Source organism: Acomys minous (assembly GCF_964271855.1).
Source record: "Acomys minous genome assembly, chromosome: 17".
NCBI lineage: Eukaryota > Metazoa > Chordata > Mammalia > Rodentia > Muridae > Acomys > Acomys minous.
The window spans coordinates 32,973,552-32,992,943 of NC_140500.1; the positions used below are offsets into that span (position 1 = coordinate 32,973,552).

General features: G+C 45.3%; 2 protein-coding genes across 3 annotated transcripts in view; one reads left to right on the forward strand and one right to left on the reverse strand.

The window, feature by feature from the left end:
- The window catches only part of LMCD1 (LIM and cysteine rich domains 1), a 61,700-nt gene extending 59,519 nt beyond the window's left edge, over positions 1 to 2,181 (reverse strand). Inside the window, exon 1 of one of the 2 annotated variants that reach the window (XM_084766762.1) lies at positions 2,003 to 2,181. In XM_084766762.1, coding sequence (XP_084622888.1) covers positions 2,003 to 2,044 — 42 coding nt within the window. In that variant the 5' untranslated portion in view covers positions 2,045 to 2,181. The remainder of the gene's footprint in view (positions 1 to 2,002) is intronic. The other variant, XM_084766763.1, reaches the window with a different exon arrangement.
- Positions 1 to 19,392, forward strand: part of SSUH2 (ssu-2 homolog) — a 257,314-nt gene that overhangs the window by 191,029 nt on the left and 46,893 nt on the right. The gene's annotated exons all lie outside the window — the stretch shown is intronic.

Sequence of the window (19,392 nt, forward strand, 5' to 3'; positions counted from 1 at the left end):
GCCCTCTTAGGTTTCCTGCCCTTCCCTCCACTCTTTGGGTTGAAGGCATGGGCTAATCCACCCTGTGGTGATCTTCCCCAATGGTTGAAATTCCAAGAGGTAAAAAATACCCACCCTTTCATCTCTACCCACTTCGTTCTTTCTCTAAGCCTGTAATTGGATCTAAATGGAAAATAAAACCTTTGCAGGCCAAGGAAGTTGGCAGTGGACGGTGACATGAAGAGGAACATGTTCCATCTCTAATCCAGAGAATCACTCCCTCCTGTGCAAGGGACAATAAAAACAAGGCGTTCTCCAAGTGTGGCTCTGGGTATCGATGAAGGGGAGGGATTGTTATAAACATCATTTCACATTCTAAGATGTCAAGCAGCTTATAGCAACACACTCCACACTCCCAAATCATTTGACCTCTCTGAGGACAGTGAAATGCTGTCACTATCCCTGAGTTCTCAAACTTTGACAGGAATTTGGGGCAGCAACGCAAACATACCATATCACAGTGCTACAAGCAGAAAGGTAATCCCACATGTGCCCTGGGCAGTCACTGTGGGCTTAGCTGTCAGATAGTCTCTTCCTTAGTCGTCCGTTTTTTTGTTTTGTTTTGTTTTGTTTTTTGTTTTTTTTGGGGGGTCTGACTCTGTGCGCGTGGTGGTGCAAATGCTAGATTGAGGCAGACAGAGATGAGCAAGAAGGAGGTCTGCTCTCAAACCCTTGGGGAAAATGCACAGAGCACTGAGAGTGCAAGCTGCATATAGTCATAAAGTAGCAGGTATTTCCCTCACTCAGGTCTCAGTGTGCCGTGAACTCTGGAGGAGGTGACACTTGATTCTGCAAATAGTCTGGTGAAGGCATCGGGGAGATGCCCGGATTAAGTGTGATTTGATGTCATGTGCAGGAGGGCTCACTAGACTCAGGAGTGGGAGGGCAGGAGGTCTGGGGCTTCCTCTCTCCCCTCGTCCCTTCTTCCTGTCCTCTACTCCAGGCTCTTTTTCCTTTCTGTTGCCTTTCCACCTCTCACAGAATATCAGCAAATGAGGACTTTGTCCTGCAAGATTAAATAAATACTCTGAAAACAGAGCTTAATAATTACTGCTTGGAGATAGTACCCTACACTGTCAACATTTCTATTAAAACTATTGGGGGTGTCTCTCCTCTCTACATAGAGATAAAGAAAGCGCTGCTGCAAATGTAACTTTGACATGTTGTACAGCTGGAAGGTGCCAGACCAGAGGCCAGGGTTTGAACCTCTCCGCCTCTTGGAGCCACCTCTCTGTGTCCCTGTACCTCCTATTTCTCCCTCTGGGAAGCATAAGTTTGTCATCACTGCTTTCTTGTCCCTCATGTCATCTTATAGCCCAGCCCACTGCCTTCAGGGTGCCTCAGGTAAGCAGCCAGCCAGTTTGGAGCTGTAGGCACAGCTGCTGCCCCCTGCTCTCCCCCTCCACCCCCTGCAGCAATTTACCCGTGACCTTCTGGGCTCTGGGCCAGCCCTTCTTGAAAGGGAAATGTGCAGACCCTGGGGACAGAAATTAGTTCCCCTGAGCTAGAATGGCTGCCACTGCCAAAGGCACCAAAAGAGAGTATTCTGTGTGCTGGGGAAACCACACAACTCTAGGGGGGTAGCAAAGGGGAGGGGTTTGTATCACAGCCCGCCCCCCCCACCTTCACTAAAGTCACACCAAGGAGCTCGAGAAGGGGAGAGGACAGGGAGGGGAAAGCCAGATCACAAACAAGTGCCTACCCTCTCCCCATAAAATTTTACTTTAATTCACCTTTAATCTTCATCATAAAGAAGTAAAGCTCAGTGCAAATACTTCTCTTAACAATGGCTTAAGAAGTAGATTTGGGAGATGAGCCCTTCAGATCAAATAAGTATTACCATCTATTCTGTTTTCTCTGAGTTGTGTGGCTTTGATGCATCCCTTAAGGTGTCCCTAGGTACTCAGTGCTTCTGAAAGCAGGGGGAACCAGAGGGGACAGAAATAGAGGGATCTCGGCTCACCTTTTGCACTCCCGGGTTGAGGACCTTAGCCACCTTTGCCATCCTGGGGGTGTAGAAACAGCGCCTGGCTTCTCAGGCAGGGGCTTGAGCTCACACAGCTTGGACAGCGCTGCTGAAGGGACAAGTTCAGGTTCGCGCGTCCAGCCGGCAGCTCTGGGCGCAGCACAGAGCCGCGGTCGGCTTTAATTGGAGAGCAGGACTCCCTCTAAAACGTCGCCAGCCAATGCGCGTGGGCTCCCACTCGGGGCCAGCCAATCAGAACAAAAGGCTGTGCCCCTCCCTTAGGGTGGCCTCTGCAGGGAGGCTGAGAACTTGGCCAAACTCTACCCTGACGTCAGTGCAGCCGGCTGCCCTGCCACCTAGGGCTCCTCACATCTGTCCCCTAGGTGGCAGGAATCCCTCCCCACGCCCTTCTCCTTTTAAGGACAAGGAGCAGAGGGAGGGGCAGAGGAGGCCCAGGCAGCTCCATTCAGGTCAAAAGAGAGAACTAGCAAATAGGAGAGCCAAGGTATTTTTAGAGAGCTGGCTCCAAAAATAAATGTGAATAGTGCTCTATGCCCACCCTCTTCCCCCTTGTCTCAGGAGTATGCGAGGCAGGTGGTCTGTAGAAGCCTCGGCTGACCTTAAACTGGGTAAGGTCTCTAGAAACCAGAGAGAAGAGACTCTAGTAAATTATAATTTTTTAAAAACAACAATAAAACCAAAATATTTTAAATACCTTTTTATAACTTGTTTGTACTTCCCTTCTTAAAGGAAGAGAATACAATCTTTATTTTATGTTTTCTCTCTCTCTCTCTCTCTCTCTCTCTCTCTCTCTCTCTCTCTCTCTCTGTGTGTGTGTGTGTGTGTGTGTGTGTGGTGGAACTTGTACGAAGGTCAGAGAACAACTTGTGGAAGTCAGTCTTCTCCTTCCACCATGTGAGCTCCCAGCATCAAACTCAGGCCATCAGGCTTGGCAGCAAACACCTTTACCCTGGGAACATTTCCATAGTATAGCTTCCAAATTACTTCACGCAGTGTTTTTATGAATCCAACCAGGAGGATGAGGGTAGATCCTAAGTAGATCAAAGCTGTGCTCTGCAACAAGATGATTTAACCTGGAAAGGTGAGATCAGAACCAGCTGCAGGGGAGCGAGCTCAATACTGTGAAAGACATGCTGTGAAAATTGGTAAGTTTTAGACAAATTAAGTCTTGCAGGTCTGGATGAGCAAAAGTCTATCTGATTTTTCTCATCCTTGAAATGAAGTGTCCATGGAACTTCTAACAGTGGTCCTTGTACATTGGCCCGGCTTCCTTAGCTAGGCCAGGCGGCTTGCTCCCCAGTCCGCATTGCTCTGTGAGGCAGTTCCCCAGACCTGGATTCCCCTGGTTTGTCCCAGGAGAATACAGCACCGGCACCTGATTCAGAACAGCCCTCTTTCATCCGTTACGTTACGAGGCAGGGTGGTCTTTCTAAACCCCGCATTGGCAAGATCTCCTGCTAGAATCAGGGCTCTGGTGGGCTAATGTGAAAGATTGGAGGTGGGGAGCCCAGCGTTGATCCTAAGGTATATCCTTTAGTGTTGACAGATGAGGGGTTGGGACTATGGGTCCCATTCGGAAACTTTCTAATCAGACGCTTTCTATTACTGTGGATTTAAGCCTTCATGTATCTTCTTCAGGAATCTCGAATCATCTCCAGCCCACTGTGCCCCAAACTGTGAATTGAAACTGAAAATTCCCTTTTCACATTCCTGGAAAAGGTTTCCCTTGGTGATTTCACACACACACACACACACACACACACACACACACACACACACACCCTTTTAGATGACAGAAGGCCTCTATTTCCTTCTCATAGGTTTCCACTATAATTAGATTCTTTTACTCTTACCTCTAACTACAACTATCAACATGGAAGGGAAGCTCAGGGCACATTAATTGGACAGACAAACAGTTGTAAGGATGAGTGAATAAAGATCTGGTTCTGATTGCGTGTGTGTGTGTGTGTGTGTGTGTGTGTGTGTGTGTGTGTACATGCATGCATGTGTGTGTTGTGTTTGTGTGTTTTTGTGTATTCAGGAGGAGGCCAGAGGGCATACTTGGCCATTGTTTGTAAATCACAGCCACCATTGACCCATTGACAAGGACTCTCACTGGCCTGGACCTTGCCCAGTAGGACAGTCTAGCTGGCTAGTGAGCTCCTATGGACTTACCTGTCTCTGCCTCCCGCGTGCTGGGCTCATGAGCAGGCCGCCACACCAGGCTTGTCTTATGTAGGTTTCGGGGATTGAACCCAGTTCCTTGCGTTTACTAGGTGAGCATTTTACCAACTAAGCCATCTCCCCTGCTGGGATTCTGACTTTGTCATTAACACCGATCAAGCCAGGTGAAACCAGAAGAGCTGGCACAAGGGTTTAGCTTGTCCATTTTGTTCAAGCATCCAAGGTGGGCTGCACTGGGAATGTTAAGAAACCCACAGTTGTCAACAGAAGCCTTTGGACGGAAGCTTCTGACCAGGAGCTCTCACAGTAGCAGATCCCCAGGACAATACCATGCCAGAAGCTCTCACGTCTCAGAGCACTGAGGACAGGAGCCAGGAGTGTAACAAAGGCATGCTTTATCCCTTTCAGACCGGGTAGAGGCCTTCCTAGTAACGTCACCACCCACTCCCGGCCCAGCCATTCTTCTTGCCTCATCTTGAGAAAACACTGCTCCGGGGATCGCCGAAGCTGCATTCACTTCACACTGTGTAGTTTCAGCTACAGACGCCTCCCTTCTTACCTTTACCTCTGGCTCCACGTACACTGACGGGTGCAGCTGTCACAGCACCTTCTCAGGATGGAGCACAGGGGATGCTGTCCTGGGTGCCCCATCCTCTATTTTCTAGAGAGCTACTTGCCATGGGCAGACAAAAGATCCCTGCTGTCCTCTAGAGCCTGTCCACATCCCAACTCAGGGGCCCAATTCCTATACTTCAGGTCCATCTGCCGACCCACACACTAAAGGAGGTCCTATAGCCATAGACCTGCATGGCTGCCAAACTGTTAGAGCCTGTGCCTGCTCAGTTACATGAAGGGAATGTGGCCACTGTACCTCAGCTGCACTGCACTCCTCCCTCTTATCTTTCCGTGTCTGGTGTATGTGGGTACACATAGAGCTATACATGTAGAAGTCAGTGGTTAAACTTGTATGTCATATCTTGCCAGTTGGGCTAGGCTGGTGACTAGTGAGCTCCAGAGAGCCTCCATCTTTGTCTCCCGAGGACTTGGATCGTGAGCGTGTGTGCTACCATGTTTGGCGTTTTATGTGGGTACAGTAGATTGGACTCTGGTTCTTTTTGCTTGTGTGGCTTTATGGACTGAGCTCTCTATTTCTTGTGGGGAAGGAAATAGAAATCTAGACATCTCTTTTGTGGGAGTTGGAACAGAAACAGGGTCTAATTTTCTCAAGGCTCATTGATTTGAGGTACTGGAAAAGTCCATTCATTCATACGGAGTCTTGGGCACCTTCCTTAAGCAAGCATTGGAGATACCCCATACGTTAAAGACAAATTCTTCTGCTTGGAGATGGTTGGTCTAATAATTAACACCAAGACTTTCTACCTGATAAAGCTTTTGCTTACTAGATCTTGGCCACTCAGAGAAAATGAAAGTTCAAGGGCTTCCTTTATCAAGGGTCACATAACTAAAAATTGCCAGCACTGAAATTCAAACTCACAAGTCATAATTGGAGAATGTGTTTTTACCTGTATTGTGTGGTCCTCCCATGACCCTGGTCCTAATCACAGAGGAGTAAGTGGTTGTCAGGGTAAAAGTGAGTACTTGGTTCAAGACAATGCTGTGGATACCCTCACCACCTGGCCCCTCATCATCTGGGAGTTTTGAATGATTCTCACAGTCCTTTCACCATTCATGAATGAGTCAACTGAACATGCAAAATACTGGATTGGGAACTAGTGTGGGTTCAGTCTTGAGGAGAGCAGACACTAGCAAACATAGTAGGGAGGGGGTTTGTCCTCACAGGTTGCTATCCAGTGGGTGGAGGTGGCATTCAGTCAGTGACTAGATATTTAGTTAAGAAAATTACAGATTTCACAAGGTACATAGAGTAAATGGAGTAGAAATTGCATATTTTTTCTTTGTGTCATGGGGTCCTGGAAAGCCTGACGGTGGCGGCAGTATGTCGGCTGAGACATGGAACAGAGGAAGGAATTAGATGTGAGTAGAGCCAACAAGGAGAGAGTATTCCAGAAGCCCAGAGCTGTAAGAGCAAAGGCCCCCAGTGGGCTTGGTGGGTGAGGGGTGGAAAGGTCAACTTAGAAGAAGAGCCATGTCAGCTGGAAGGAACAAGAGGAGGTCAGGGACAGGCAGGGCTGGATCTCCGTGACTCCTTTAAGCCACACCAAGGAATTAAAACTCTTCTCTGAGAGCCCCTAGACATTGCATATTCCTGCTTTCCAACTGGAATACGATGCATGCCACGTGTGACACTTCAAACTTCCCGATAGCCACATTTACAGAAAGTAAAAAGAAACTGGTGAGATATTTATAATAAATTTCATTTAATACGATATCTGCAAAGTGTTGCCATTTCCAGATGTGCTTGAGAGAAGGCTCACTGAGATGTTTCCTGTTCTTTTAAAAGCTGGTTAATGAATTAACTAATTAATTAATTATTTTTATGTCTGTGGGTGTTTCGCCTACACAATGCGCACGTCTGTGCGCCATGTGAATGTTTTGTACCCGTCAGAAGAGGGTACCCAATCCCCTGAGACAAGTTATGGACAGTTGCAAGTCTCCATTTGGATGCTGGGAATTGAACCTGGGTCTTCAGAATTGAACCTGGGTCATCTGGAAGACCATCCAGTGCTCTTAACTGCTGAGCCATCTCTTCAACCCCTTCCTTTTTTGTTTTTTTTTGTTTTTTTTGTTTTTTGTGCTGCAGCTTTTAAACAATCTATCCTCCCAATACATCTCCCTAAAGATTCACCATACTACAAAGATTTGGTGTTCTCGTGTGTCTAGGGCCTACCATATTAGACAGAGAGGGCCTCAATGAAAACTAAAAACAAAACAAAACCAAACAACAACAACAACAAAAAAAAACATGACCAGCAAGTGGGAATTTAGCTCAGCACTAGCATGCTCTCATTACTACTTGGAGAAATAATGGGGCTGTAATGTCAGTAATTGACTGGTATCTTTTGGTCTGCTGTGGAGCCTGCACTAAAGGGGACAAGTGATTTTTGCCAAAGTTACAAAGTCAGAAAGAAGTAGAAGCAAGATCTGAACCCAGTTTCCTAGCTTCACACCAGGCACTTTCATGCAGCTCCACGGAGTGCAGCTCACAAGAGCCTTTTCATTGTTAGCATATAGCAGTCATGGCCCAAGATGTCTCCATCTGCGAATGTGAATAATGGCTTTTATTTGGTTGTGATTTCTAAGAACATCCTGTATCCATTAAAAACACCTAGCACTTAAGGATTAGTAGATATAAATAATCCACAGGCCACATAGTCTATTTTAATTAGCTGTTATAAATATGCGTGAGTGACATACTGTAGCCTAATTTGTGTTAATTTCGACTCACATTTGTGCCATATATTTTGTGACTTGTCCACAAATTAAATCTTTTGGTTTTCTTTCCTGCTTTTTTTTTTTTTACAGGAACTTTAATTTTAGAATAAAGAACTAATTTTCTCCAGATTTTTGGATAGGCTCCCAGATTCAGAAAGGGTTTGCCTATAGGGCCAAAACATCTGGATTAAAAACCACGATTGTTGGATCCAACCAGTGTTCTGCTTCACAGTCTTTGACAGGGGTGGAGAAAGATACAAGGAGACTCTGCCTGTTTGAGGATTACTACGCCAGGAGCTAGAGTCCCGAATGCTGAGCCCAATTATGCTAACATCAATGTGGCTAACCCCTTACCTTGCAATTCAAGTTTTCTGTAAATCACCTGAAATGACTGCTAGGTTTGTCCTTGATTTCAGCTTTGCAATCTATCTGCAGGTGCAATAGTAACCGTTTCCCATTTAATCAGATAAAGGGAGCACAAAGAAAGAGTACAGGATGTGTACCTGGAAAATAGCTCTGAGAGAGATAGATAGATAGATAGATAGAGAGAGAGAGAGAGAGAGAGAGAGAGAGAGAGAGAGAGAGAGAGAGAGAGAGAGAGATATGTTAACTTCTGCTCTACTATGGGTGAAGTAAGAGGTTTGAAGAAGCCACCTGAGACTTTCATTGTCTCTGAAAAATAAGGATAATGATGGTTGTTGCCCACTTAGTGCAAATGCCTCCACATTTTTCTTGCCCCGTCTGCAGTCTGCAGTATACAGAATTTCAAAGTGGTCCCTGTGCTGGTTCCTCTAAGTTGCTTCTAACAAACCCAAGATGGTGAAGGTGTTGGAAATCATGCCATTATTAGGCTTTGTTTCCTGGGAAAGATGAAGAGATTTTACAGATATAATTAAGGTCTAGAATAAGCTACAGAGGGGAGATGTTCCTATGTGCACTCAACCTGGTGTGAGCCTATGAAAAAGGGGCCTTTAGGTGACAGAAATAGCTCTTCTTTCTGTCTTTCTGGATCTGAGGAATCAGCCACTGTCAGTTTCACATCTGCAAGAACACGAATTCTTCCAACAGCACATGAGCTTGGAAGAGAGTGGAGCCTGTCTCAGAGGAGGTCTCAGAGGATACCTCATGCCAGGCTCACAGCTGGAACTCACTCTTGTGAGGCCCTGAGCCAGGGACCCAATTAACCAGTTAAGTGTGCCTGAATCTCCAAACCATTGTAACAGTGCCTTGGACTTGCTTCTTTTTACCCTTGTGTGTGTGTATGTGTGTGTGTGCACGTGTGTCTATGCATGCATGGGTGTGTGCCTGTGTTGCTTTGCATGTGTGTTCCTATGAATGCATGTTTGTGTGTGTGTGCAAATGTATGTGGTGTGTGCTCCTATGTGTGCTTGTGTCTGCATGCTTGTGTGTGCACATGCATGTATATACACACACTTATGTGTGTGTGCATGTGTGTGCTCCTGTGTGGGTTGTGTGCATGTTTCTGTTTGTGTGTCTGTGTGTGTATGTGTATTGTGTATATGCATATGTGTGTATGTTCCTGTGTGTTGATGCACAGCATGAGGAGGTCAGAAGACAATGTCAGCCATCAACCCTCACTTTCCACTTGTTTGAGTCAGGACCTCCTGTTTGCTCCAGCTTTAGCCAGGCTAGCTGCCTTGCAAGCTTCCAGGGATTTTTTTTTCGAGCTCTGCCATTCCACTCACACTGGGATTACAGATATGTCCTACCATATCTGGCTTTTTTGTGGGCTCCGGCTGTCTGAATTCAGATCCACACACTTGTGTGGCAGGAACTGTAACCACTGAGACACCTTCCAAGCCTCTGACTTTTAAAAACTTTGTTACGGTATGGGAGTGATGGGCTGGATTTCTGTGTTTTGAATTTGTATCTTTTTCAAGGGTCTCAGTCTATGGTCCAGTGCTTTCTGGGGATGCTGGGCAGGTACCCGCAGCCACACAATCTCAGGAGTTAGTGAATATCTGATATTCTAAAGTGACTGTGTTGCCAAACTGGGGTGTTTGCCTAGGATATTCAGAGCATTTTGGACTGAAGATATCTTTAGTTTACAGTAGGTTTGCTATGGTTGACACGGTTGATATGGTCAACTTGAAATCACGCAGACTCCCCTAGGAGACGAAGCTCGGGGCATGTCTGCAAGGGGCTGTCTGGATTAAGTTCAGTGAGATGGGAAGATCCAGCCTGAATGAAGATGACATGTCGTGGGCTGAGCTCCCAGGTGTGTAAAAGGAGGCAGCCAGCTGAGCACTGACAGTCCTCGCTCTTTGCTTCCTGGCTGCAGACACAATGTGAGCAGATGCCTGATGCTCCTGCCACCATGCCTTCCCCGGCAGGATGGATGGTATCCCCTCACACTGTAAAGCAGGACAAACACGGCTTCCCTTACACTGATTCTTGCCAGACATTTGGTTACAGCCATGAGCAGTGACTAACACAGGGATCTATCTGCCCCACTGGAAGTCGGGGTGGGGGTGTGGGGGGGTGGGGTAATCTGGATGTGAGAAGAACATTAAGGTGCTGGATTTCTGCTTATTTACTATACTGGAGAGAAGATCCAAGCAGCATTATGCCAAAATTATTGAACTGTGTTAAAGCTTTAATTTCCTGTTACTATGAACAGCTTTGCTCTGTCCTTTTAAAAGTGACACTTCTCTGAGTTCTTATAACTTTCTAAGGCAGAAAGTCATATGAATAGGCTATCCTATCCCCCCTTTTAATTGATTGGTTGATTGATTAATTAATTAATTAATTTTTTTGCAGTGCTAGAGATGGAACCTCAGGGCCTTGCACATGTCAGGAGCAGGTGTTATTCCATTGAGCCACACCCCTAGCCACAAGTATGTTGTAAACAGCATGTCTTGCCCTTGGGTTACTCTGTTAACTACTTTTCTCATTGGTGTGGCCAAATACTCAGCAAAGGACAACTCAAGGAGCTGGAGGGATAGTTCAGTTCAAAAACTTGCTTGAGATGGGGTATGTTGTTTGTAGGCCAGCTGACCTGCAAGTGTAGGGGGGGGGAGGGTTTCTCCTGCCTCTGCCATCTGCGTCACTGGTATAAGAACCTGAGTTCAGATTCTGGGCAATGCGTTCTTAGAATCTCAATACCAGGGAGGCAAGACATGAAGAGACCTAAAGCTTGTTGTTCAGCCAGTCGAGCTAACTTCTGAGCCCCAAGGTCAGGCAGAGGGCCCATTTCAAAAAATAAAGTTGAAAGAGATTGAGAAAGACACCCGGCATCGACCTCTGATCACCCCACCCGTGTACACACACCTTCAGGAGAAACACTCACACACCTTCACTTGCCACGCTTGAGATCCTGAGGTCTGTCCCCTGCACTACAATAAGCCACCAGACACACACACTCACTAATAATGCTTATTCCAAAATGGGAAATCTAAAGGGCATACATGTCTGAGAGACACAGGATGTCATCCTTACCAGCAACAGCTCTGTCCTTTGTCCCACAAACACATATCCATGCCTCTCCCCCATGCATACATACTTAGAGGTGGGGCCATGGAGGGAGGAAAAAGCATGGCAGTAGGTTTGGCTTTCATCCATCACAGAGGAACATGAGACTTGCACACACCTGTGTGTATCAAAAAGCAGGAGATGGGGAATGTTGGTGCTTAGCTGGCTCCCTCCTTTTCCACTTGCACAGGATGGTGTCACCCACATTCAGAGGGTCTCTTCCTCCCTCAGTTAATGCTCCCAAAGACACACTTGTGCTGTGCCTTAGATGATTCTAAGTCTGGTCAAACTGATAATGAAGACTGACCAGCAGACAGACAGCATCATAGGGAAAATGTTAGCTAGAATCTTGGAAGATTTGACCGAGTCACACATTAAATGTAACTAGATATGCTGTTTAATGACTTTCTAACCTGTTTGTTCACTGTGTGTGTGTGTGTGTGTGTGTGTGTGTGTGTGTGTGTGTGTACATTCAAGTATGCATATTCATCCTGCCTTGTTTCTAGAGCAAGTCCAGGTAACAGGAAGGAGTGAAATTCTTGAAATAACCAAAGGTTGTCATTTCTACTTCAGGAGGAGAATCTAGAGCTCAGCCGTGTCAGTTTAGCTTCTCACAGCCTCTCTTGAGAAGGTCCCAGCTAGAGGGGATGCAAATTCACACTGGGAGCACTCAGGGGGCGGTCCCTGCTTTCTGGGTGGGGACTGCCCGGACAAGGATGATAAACAGGATGCCCAGCCTTTAGTGTGGATGCTTCCCACATGGCCTTTGAATCTTCTTTCTCTTCTTCCTCTAGCTCTGTGCCCAGAGCAGATCTTCAGACTCCATTCATGTAGCCTTTGCTGTCTTCCCATTGGGTCCAGCCAGGGGTAGATTAGCTGTGCATATATTTATCCTCTTCTTTTCCTCCCTGGGCCATGATTTTGTGTTGGCTATTGTCCCCCACTATGATGGCTAGTTCTACTTGTCAACTTCACATAATGTAGACTCACTTAGGAGGAAAGTCTTGAAGTTTTGGTTGTGAGCCATTAACAGCCGAGCTGTCTCCTTAGCCTGAGAAAGAGAGTCTTATGTCTAGATCAGGTTGGCCTGTGATCATGTCTGTGGGGGAATTTTCTTACATATGTTAACTCACTGGGCAGACACAGTCCACTCTGGGCAGCATCATTCCCTAGGGATCCTGAACTATCTATGTATGGAAGGCTAGAAGAGCACCAAGCATGCATGCATTTTTTTCTCTGCTCTTGAAGGTGGGTGGATGTGAAGTGACTAGCTGCTTCAAGTTCCCACAGTCTTAACTTTTCAGAAGTCATAGACTTTAACCTGAAATTATGAACTAAAATAAGCCCTTTCTCCTTTAAGTTGCTTTTTGTGATGGTGTTTTTTTTTTTAAATACAGCAACAGATATGAAACACAAACACCTACATACAGCACAGTTCCCATGGAACAGTGACAGCTCTGTCCCTTGGCTACTTCAGTTATCTGCTTCTTGTTATTGCTGGCTTGGGATCCTTCTTTTTTTTTTTTAATTTTTTTATTTTTTTATTTTTTCTTTAAAGAACCTCTGACTCCTATTTTCTCCTTTACAACAAACCCCTTCAATGGCTCCCTTCTAGGATTTCTAACTGTGACTCTGACCCACAAAGTACAGTGTTCCTCGATTGGCTTCATGTTGATGAGCTTGGCTAGCTCTCTTGGTAGACCCTATGATCTCTTTTAAATTCTTTGTGTTCTCTGTTATATGCGAGTTAACGTAAGGCTGTGAGGCCTGGTGATCAATTAGAATATGAAAACCTGCTAGAGATGCCAGGAAGGTGAGGTGGAAGATGAGGTACCTGCTAGCTGCTTTGGGGTCACAAGAAAACCAACGGCGACAGTATCAGTACGGAGAGTGACTTCAGCCATGTAATAAGTCCTTTGTGTCTCAGTCTCCCTATCTTAATGCATTTGGGTTCGGGATAAAGCTAACTGGTGGAACATTTGCCTAGCATGCTAGAGGCCCTGGGTTCCATGCCCAGAATCATCAAAAAAGTAATAGATTCACAAGTAAGCTGTATCCTAGTGCAGGGACTGAACTAAAGGAACACGAAGAGAGTGGCACGTGCAGCCAGTCATAACCCTCAGTGATGTCATGGGGCATAACAAGTGGCACCAGGGCACCTCAAGTTGACACCAGGTTCTACATGGGGGAGGTCCTGGGTGATAAGGCTACAGGTGTAATTCTAACTTGCTAGGAGTTTCCTTCCCTCTTTATAGTTTTCCCTTGCCTGAAAACCATTTTAATCCCATCGGCTTTCTTATGCTCAGGAACACCTAAACAGAGAATTGCTGTGTAAACTCAGGGTAGGGTGTTATTAAAATAAATGTCAACAAATTTTGTCTGCTTGGAAGAGTGAATGTGGGGCTTCGATAAAAGCTTGGCTTCATGGTTCTTTTTGTTGTTGTTGTTGTTGCTAGAACAAAATATCTGAAACCAGGTAGTTTATAAAGATAGACTTATTTTGGCTGATGTCTCTAGAGGCTGGGAAGCCCAGGGGCAGGGGACTGGCATGTACTTGGCACACAGTGGGGGGGGGGGGCTTCCAGATACAGGGTTAGATTGTGGAAGGCGCTATGTGGTGAGGCAGAGAATATTCCCTTTCCTTTTTCTCTCCTCCTTCACATGCTCATTTATTTCTCCCTTTCTACTCCCTGTCACTTCCTCTTCCATTTCTTCCTCTTCCTTCCCTTCCTCCTACTCTTCTTCCTCTTTTTTTTTTTCTTTTCAGTTATATTTGATTACGTAGTCTACGTGTGGAGATCTGGAGCTAGCTTGCAGGAATTGGTTTTCTCCTCCTACTATGTACGTCCTAGAAATCAGGGTCATACTATTAGGCTTGACAGCAAGTGGCTTGCTGTACTGAACAATCTTGTTGACCCGCTCTTCCTTTTCTTATATAATGTCATCATGGGTCCCCATCCTCCCAACTTCATTTAACCTAATTACTGCTCAAGGGTGCTCCCCACACATACCATCTGATTTGGGAGGTTAAATGTCACTATAGGTTGTCAAACCATACTACATAGTTTAAAGGAATATGGCTTCTCTCTTGACACATATAATCTTCCTCAGGGGAGGAGTTTGTTAGTATCAATCTCATCCTCTTCAGGGATTAGATTTGGGTGTGAGACACTGGGGATCCCAGAGAAGTTTTCTCGACTGACTTTGCGACTGAGCTTGAGTCACTGTGTCATTAGCGGACGTGCAGTTTGTAAACAATACATAGAAACTACTTGCCATACTCCATGTGACCCAGTGGGAGGGCGATGTTGCTATGACTCACAAAGGAAGAAGCACATTCAGTAGGAGTAAAGGGCAATGGTAGGGATCTGAAATTCCTAGCCTAGGAATCATACGAGCCTTGGGGCCTGGGTAGTGGTGGAGGCGGACTAGCTTTGAAGAGGCTGCTCCACAGATTTACATTGGTTTGGTGAAGAGAAGACCTCCCACCTTCAGAAGACGTACTCAGGACAGCTCGTACTGAGTGTGATTTTTGGGCTGATGCTGAAAGGACTTGGCCAGCTTTAATCCACACAAAGGTTCACAGAACTTTCTTTCTTTTTTAAAACATATTTTATTAATTTATTCATATTACATCTCAATTGTTATCCCATCCCTTCTATCTTCCCATTCCTCCCTCCCTCCCATTTTCCCCTTACTCCCTTCCCCTATGACTGTGACTGAGGGGGACCTCCTCCCCCTGTATATGCTCATAGGGTATCAAGTCTCTTCTTGGTAGCCTGCTATCCTTCCCCTGAGTGCCACCAGGCCTCCCTATCCAGGGTATGTGGTCAAATATGAGGCACTAGAGTACTTGTGAAAGTCATACCCCACTCTCCACTCAACTGTGGAGAATGTCCTGCCCAGTGGCTAGATCTGGGTAGGGGTTCGAAATTTACTGCACGTATTGTCCTTGGCTGGTGCCATAGTTTGAACAGGACCCCTGTGCCCAGATCCGCCTGTCATAATGTTCTTCTTGTAGGTTTCTAGGACCCTCTGGATCCTTCTAATTCCTTATCCTCCCTTGCTTCTCTCACCTAGAATCCCAATAGGAAGTCTTCCCCTCTGTCCCACTTTTCTGGTAAGTGAAGACTTTCATAGGACATGCCCCTTGGGCTAATGTCCAGATATAAGTGAGTATATACCATTTGACTCTTTCTGCTTCTGGGTTAAATTGCTCATTATGATTATTTCTAGTTCAATCCATTTGTCCACAAATTTTGGGAATTCCTTGTTTTTAATAGCTAAGTAGTATTCCATAGTGTAAACGTACCACAGTTTCTTTATCCATTCTTCAACTGAGGGACACTTAGGCTGTTTCCATGTTCTGGCTATTATGAAAAAGGCTGCTATGAACATGGTTGAGCAAATGTTCTTGTTGTGTGCTGGAGCACCTTCTGGGTATATTCCAAGGAGTGGAATAGCTGGGTCTTGAGGAAGCCTTATTCCCAGTTTTCTGAGATAGCGCCAGATAGATTTCCAAAGTGGCTGTACTAGTTTGCATTCCCACCAGCAATGAAGGAGTGTTCCTCTCTCTCCACATCCTTGCCAGCATGTGGTGTCACTTGAGTTTTTGGTCTTAGCCATTCTGATGGGTGTAAGATGGAATCTCAGAGTTGTTTTGATTTGCATTTCTCTGATGACTAAGGAGGTTGAGCATTTCTTTAAGTGTTTCTCAGCCATTTGATATTCCTCTCTTGAGAATTCTCTGTTTAGTTCTGAGCCCCATTTCTCAATTGGGTTATGTGGTTTGGTGATGTTTAATTTCTTGAGTTCTTTATATATTTTGGATATTAGACCTTTGTCAGATGTAGGGTTGGTGAAGATCTTTTCCCAGTCTGTAGGCTTATGAAACCTCCTTGAGGAAGGGGGTCCTGTTCCCATTTCACTGAGCTGCAGGATTCTAGCTTGATTTCTTTTCCTGTGATAAAACACTCTGACCAAAAACAACTTGGAAAGAGTTTACTTCGATTATACTTTCAGGTCACAGTCTATTTGAGGGGTAGTCAAGACAGAAACTAGAGGCAGGGACCACAGAGGGATGTTGTTTGCTGGATAACTCTCCAGATCAGTGTCTCGTATAGCTTCAGACCACATGCCTAGGAAAGGGAGCAACCTACAGTAGGCTGGCCCCCTCCTCCATCAATTCAGATAATCAGAACAGTTCCTCACATATGTGTTTATAGGCCAACCTGATAAAGACAATTGCTCCATGGATACTCATTTCAGGCACGCCAAGTTGACAGTTAATGCTCACTATGGCACCTGGAGTCCTAAGTAATTTTCCAATGGTTGTACAACTGATTGAAAAGCCCTTATTTGAACTTTCATGTGTTAATATTCCAACGTTAATACTGACTAAGACTACAAAGTACAGCTAAAACATTAGCAGTTCCTACCAAGGCATTGGCTGTATGCCATCACCCTATACAATATATAAGGTTTTCATCCTTGACTTGGAAATGAAAATAATTCTATCTCATTCTCACTATTTTACTCCTGTGAACTGATTATAAATGCCTCTCAATGACCTAATTACAGACATCACTTATTCATTATTGTGTATATAAGGATGCGCATGTATATGTGTTATATATATAGGCGTGCACATGTATATAAATGTTTGTGGAGGCCAGCAATCAACCCCAGATGTCATTTCTCAGGATACAATCTACTTTGGTTTTTTTTATTGTTGTTGTTTTGTTTTATTTTTGAGGCAGGGCCTCTCACTGGGCTAAAACTTGCTAATTTGCCTAGGGATTTGGCAGTCTCTCAGCCTGTCTCTAGTGCTTTGGGTCACAAGTACCCACCACCACACATGACTTTGTTTTGAATGTAAGTTCTACGGATTGATATGAAGTTCTTATGTTTTTATAGCAAGCTCCTTATGGACTGAAGTATTGATTCATCTCTGGGGGCTGACTGTTTATAATAACATTCTGTTTTAGAAAAATCTGAACCCAGGTAATGGAGAAAATCTACCTATTCAGCTTTTCAGGACAGCTCTCATCAGTGTGAGGTAGAGGTAAATAGTAAAGCATTCCTCATACCAAAGAGAACGGAAAACAGAGAGACAATATACATGTCAGTACACTGATACCTTCTTTAATAGATTTCTCCACGCCTACACTTTTTTTTTCACGCCTACACTTTTTACCCTGTTTGCCATATTGGCATTTTAATTTTCCAAGGTCTTCTGAAACTGTATTACCTGGTAACATCTCTCTGTGGGATGCTGATAAAAATGCCTGTGTGTATTATCTGGTCACAAGAATGACATGCACATGCTCTGTGCATATCAGAATAGATGAGGTCTCATCCGTGAACGGGCATCACGTATGACGTGGATTCATTCATTTGTTATGGCTGGGTTTAAGGCCTGAATTAGACTCTGTTGTAAATGAGGGGATGCCTGACTTGATCCACATTATGGCTTAACTCTGGATGTCCCCTACAGACACAGCTGGTCCCCAGCTGCTGCTGGTGTTCCGGGAGAATGTGGGGCCTTGTTGGTGGAGGTGAGTCATTGAGTGTGCACATTCGTGGGTTATAGACCAGCCATGATTGCAGCCTGAGCTCTCTGTTCCCTGATCTGCTGTGAGGTGAACAGGTAGCTCATACTCCCAGGACTGTGGTTGGAGATACTGCACAGGATGGTAAGCAGTCTTCCTGGAGTTCCTACTCTGACTTCAATGATGGCCTGTGACCAGGAAGTTACAAGATGAAATGATTCCTTCTCTTAGGCTGCTTTCTGTCAGTGCTTTATCACACACAGACATATAGATACACACACACACACACACACACACACACACACACACACACACACATCAAACTAAGTCACACAGTGATGAGACAAGCATCCAGTCATTTCCCGTTTCCCAACTGTCCTTGGGCATTAGATTCCCTCGCCCTTTGTGACCTACTCCATGCTTCGGCTTTGTTTTCTCTTTTGGCCATTAGGCTCAGTCTATGATGAGGACCGCCATCCCTCGGACCTCTCCAGCCTTCGTCCTCTGGGTTGGACAGATGCTGGTGAGGAAAGTGTGGCTATTCAGGCAGGAATGTCTGAGTGTGAATCCATGGCGTTCTGCTTCTCGGCTATCTCATTGCGGGCATTCATAACTTTGTCCTGATTTTCCTAGGTGTGAAGTGGGAAAGGGAACCTGGCCTGGAGAAGACGAGCCCACTGAAATGAGGGTGGGCGTGTAAAGTGTCCCTCCACTGTTGGCATACAGGAACACCATAATTTACTCTGTTCCAAAAATAGCGCTTCCTGTGTAATGTCCATCCAGTTATTTCTTGATTACAAATGGTTCAGAACAGTGGCTCCCTCTGTTATTATCTCTCTCCCTAGTACAAAACATTGCTGCTTGGACTGATTCTCCAAGATGTTCCTGTACATATGGATATAATAATAATCAGTGGCTGTGGGGAAGCCATTGCTTACTATAGTGCAGGGTAAATTTTCAAAGAGGAGATGTAGTTGGCCGAGCCAACCTACCTCTGTCTCCTACCTCTGTGTCACCATGACAACATCTATTTTCAACTGCTTGATGCTGTCTGTGTTGAAGAGCCTATCCTCTCACCAGCATGCTCCTGGTGATGGGGTCTCTCACTATTATATTATATTATAAGGTGCTTTCTTTTCATTAGCAAACATCTGCCTTCCTGAAAATGTCACTCATCTGTCCCTTTCCTGCCTTCATGATGTATTTGAAAGGCTTTGCCCTTTCTCACGTGGAGACAGTGGATCTATTAGAAGACTATAATCAAGGCTAGGGAGATAGCTCAGTTGGCAAAGTGCTTGCTTTGCAAACACAAGGACATGGGTTCAGTCCCCAGAGCTTACATATCAAATAACCATGCATGGAGGTTCTTGTTTATAATCCCAGCGATGCTGAGATAGCTAGGGCTGTGAGGCTCATCGGTAAGTTAGCCTAGCCTACCTGGTGAGTTTCTGGCCAGGGAGAGACCCTGTTCTAAAAGAAAAACAAGATGGCAGACATCTGACAAACAGTACCTGAGGTTGTCTTTTGTTCCCATACACAGGCACACACACACAAGTACACGTGTACTCATAAATCTTCACACATGCCTGAACACAAACATGTGTGCATGTATCTTCAAGAGGTCTCCTTCCCTATTTCCTTCCAGACATAGACGTAGTTTTCTTTCTCTTAAGTGTGTTCCATGATATTTCCCATGTTGTGAGATGTCACCCTTACTTCCTTTCTTGGTGGGCCACGCTACAATGTGTAGAGCAATAGAAACATCTGATGATAAGCCAGACAGAC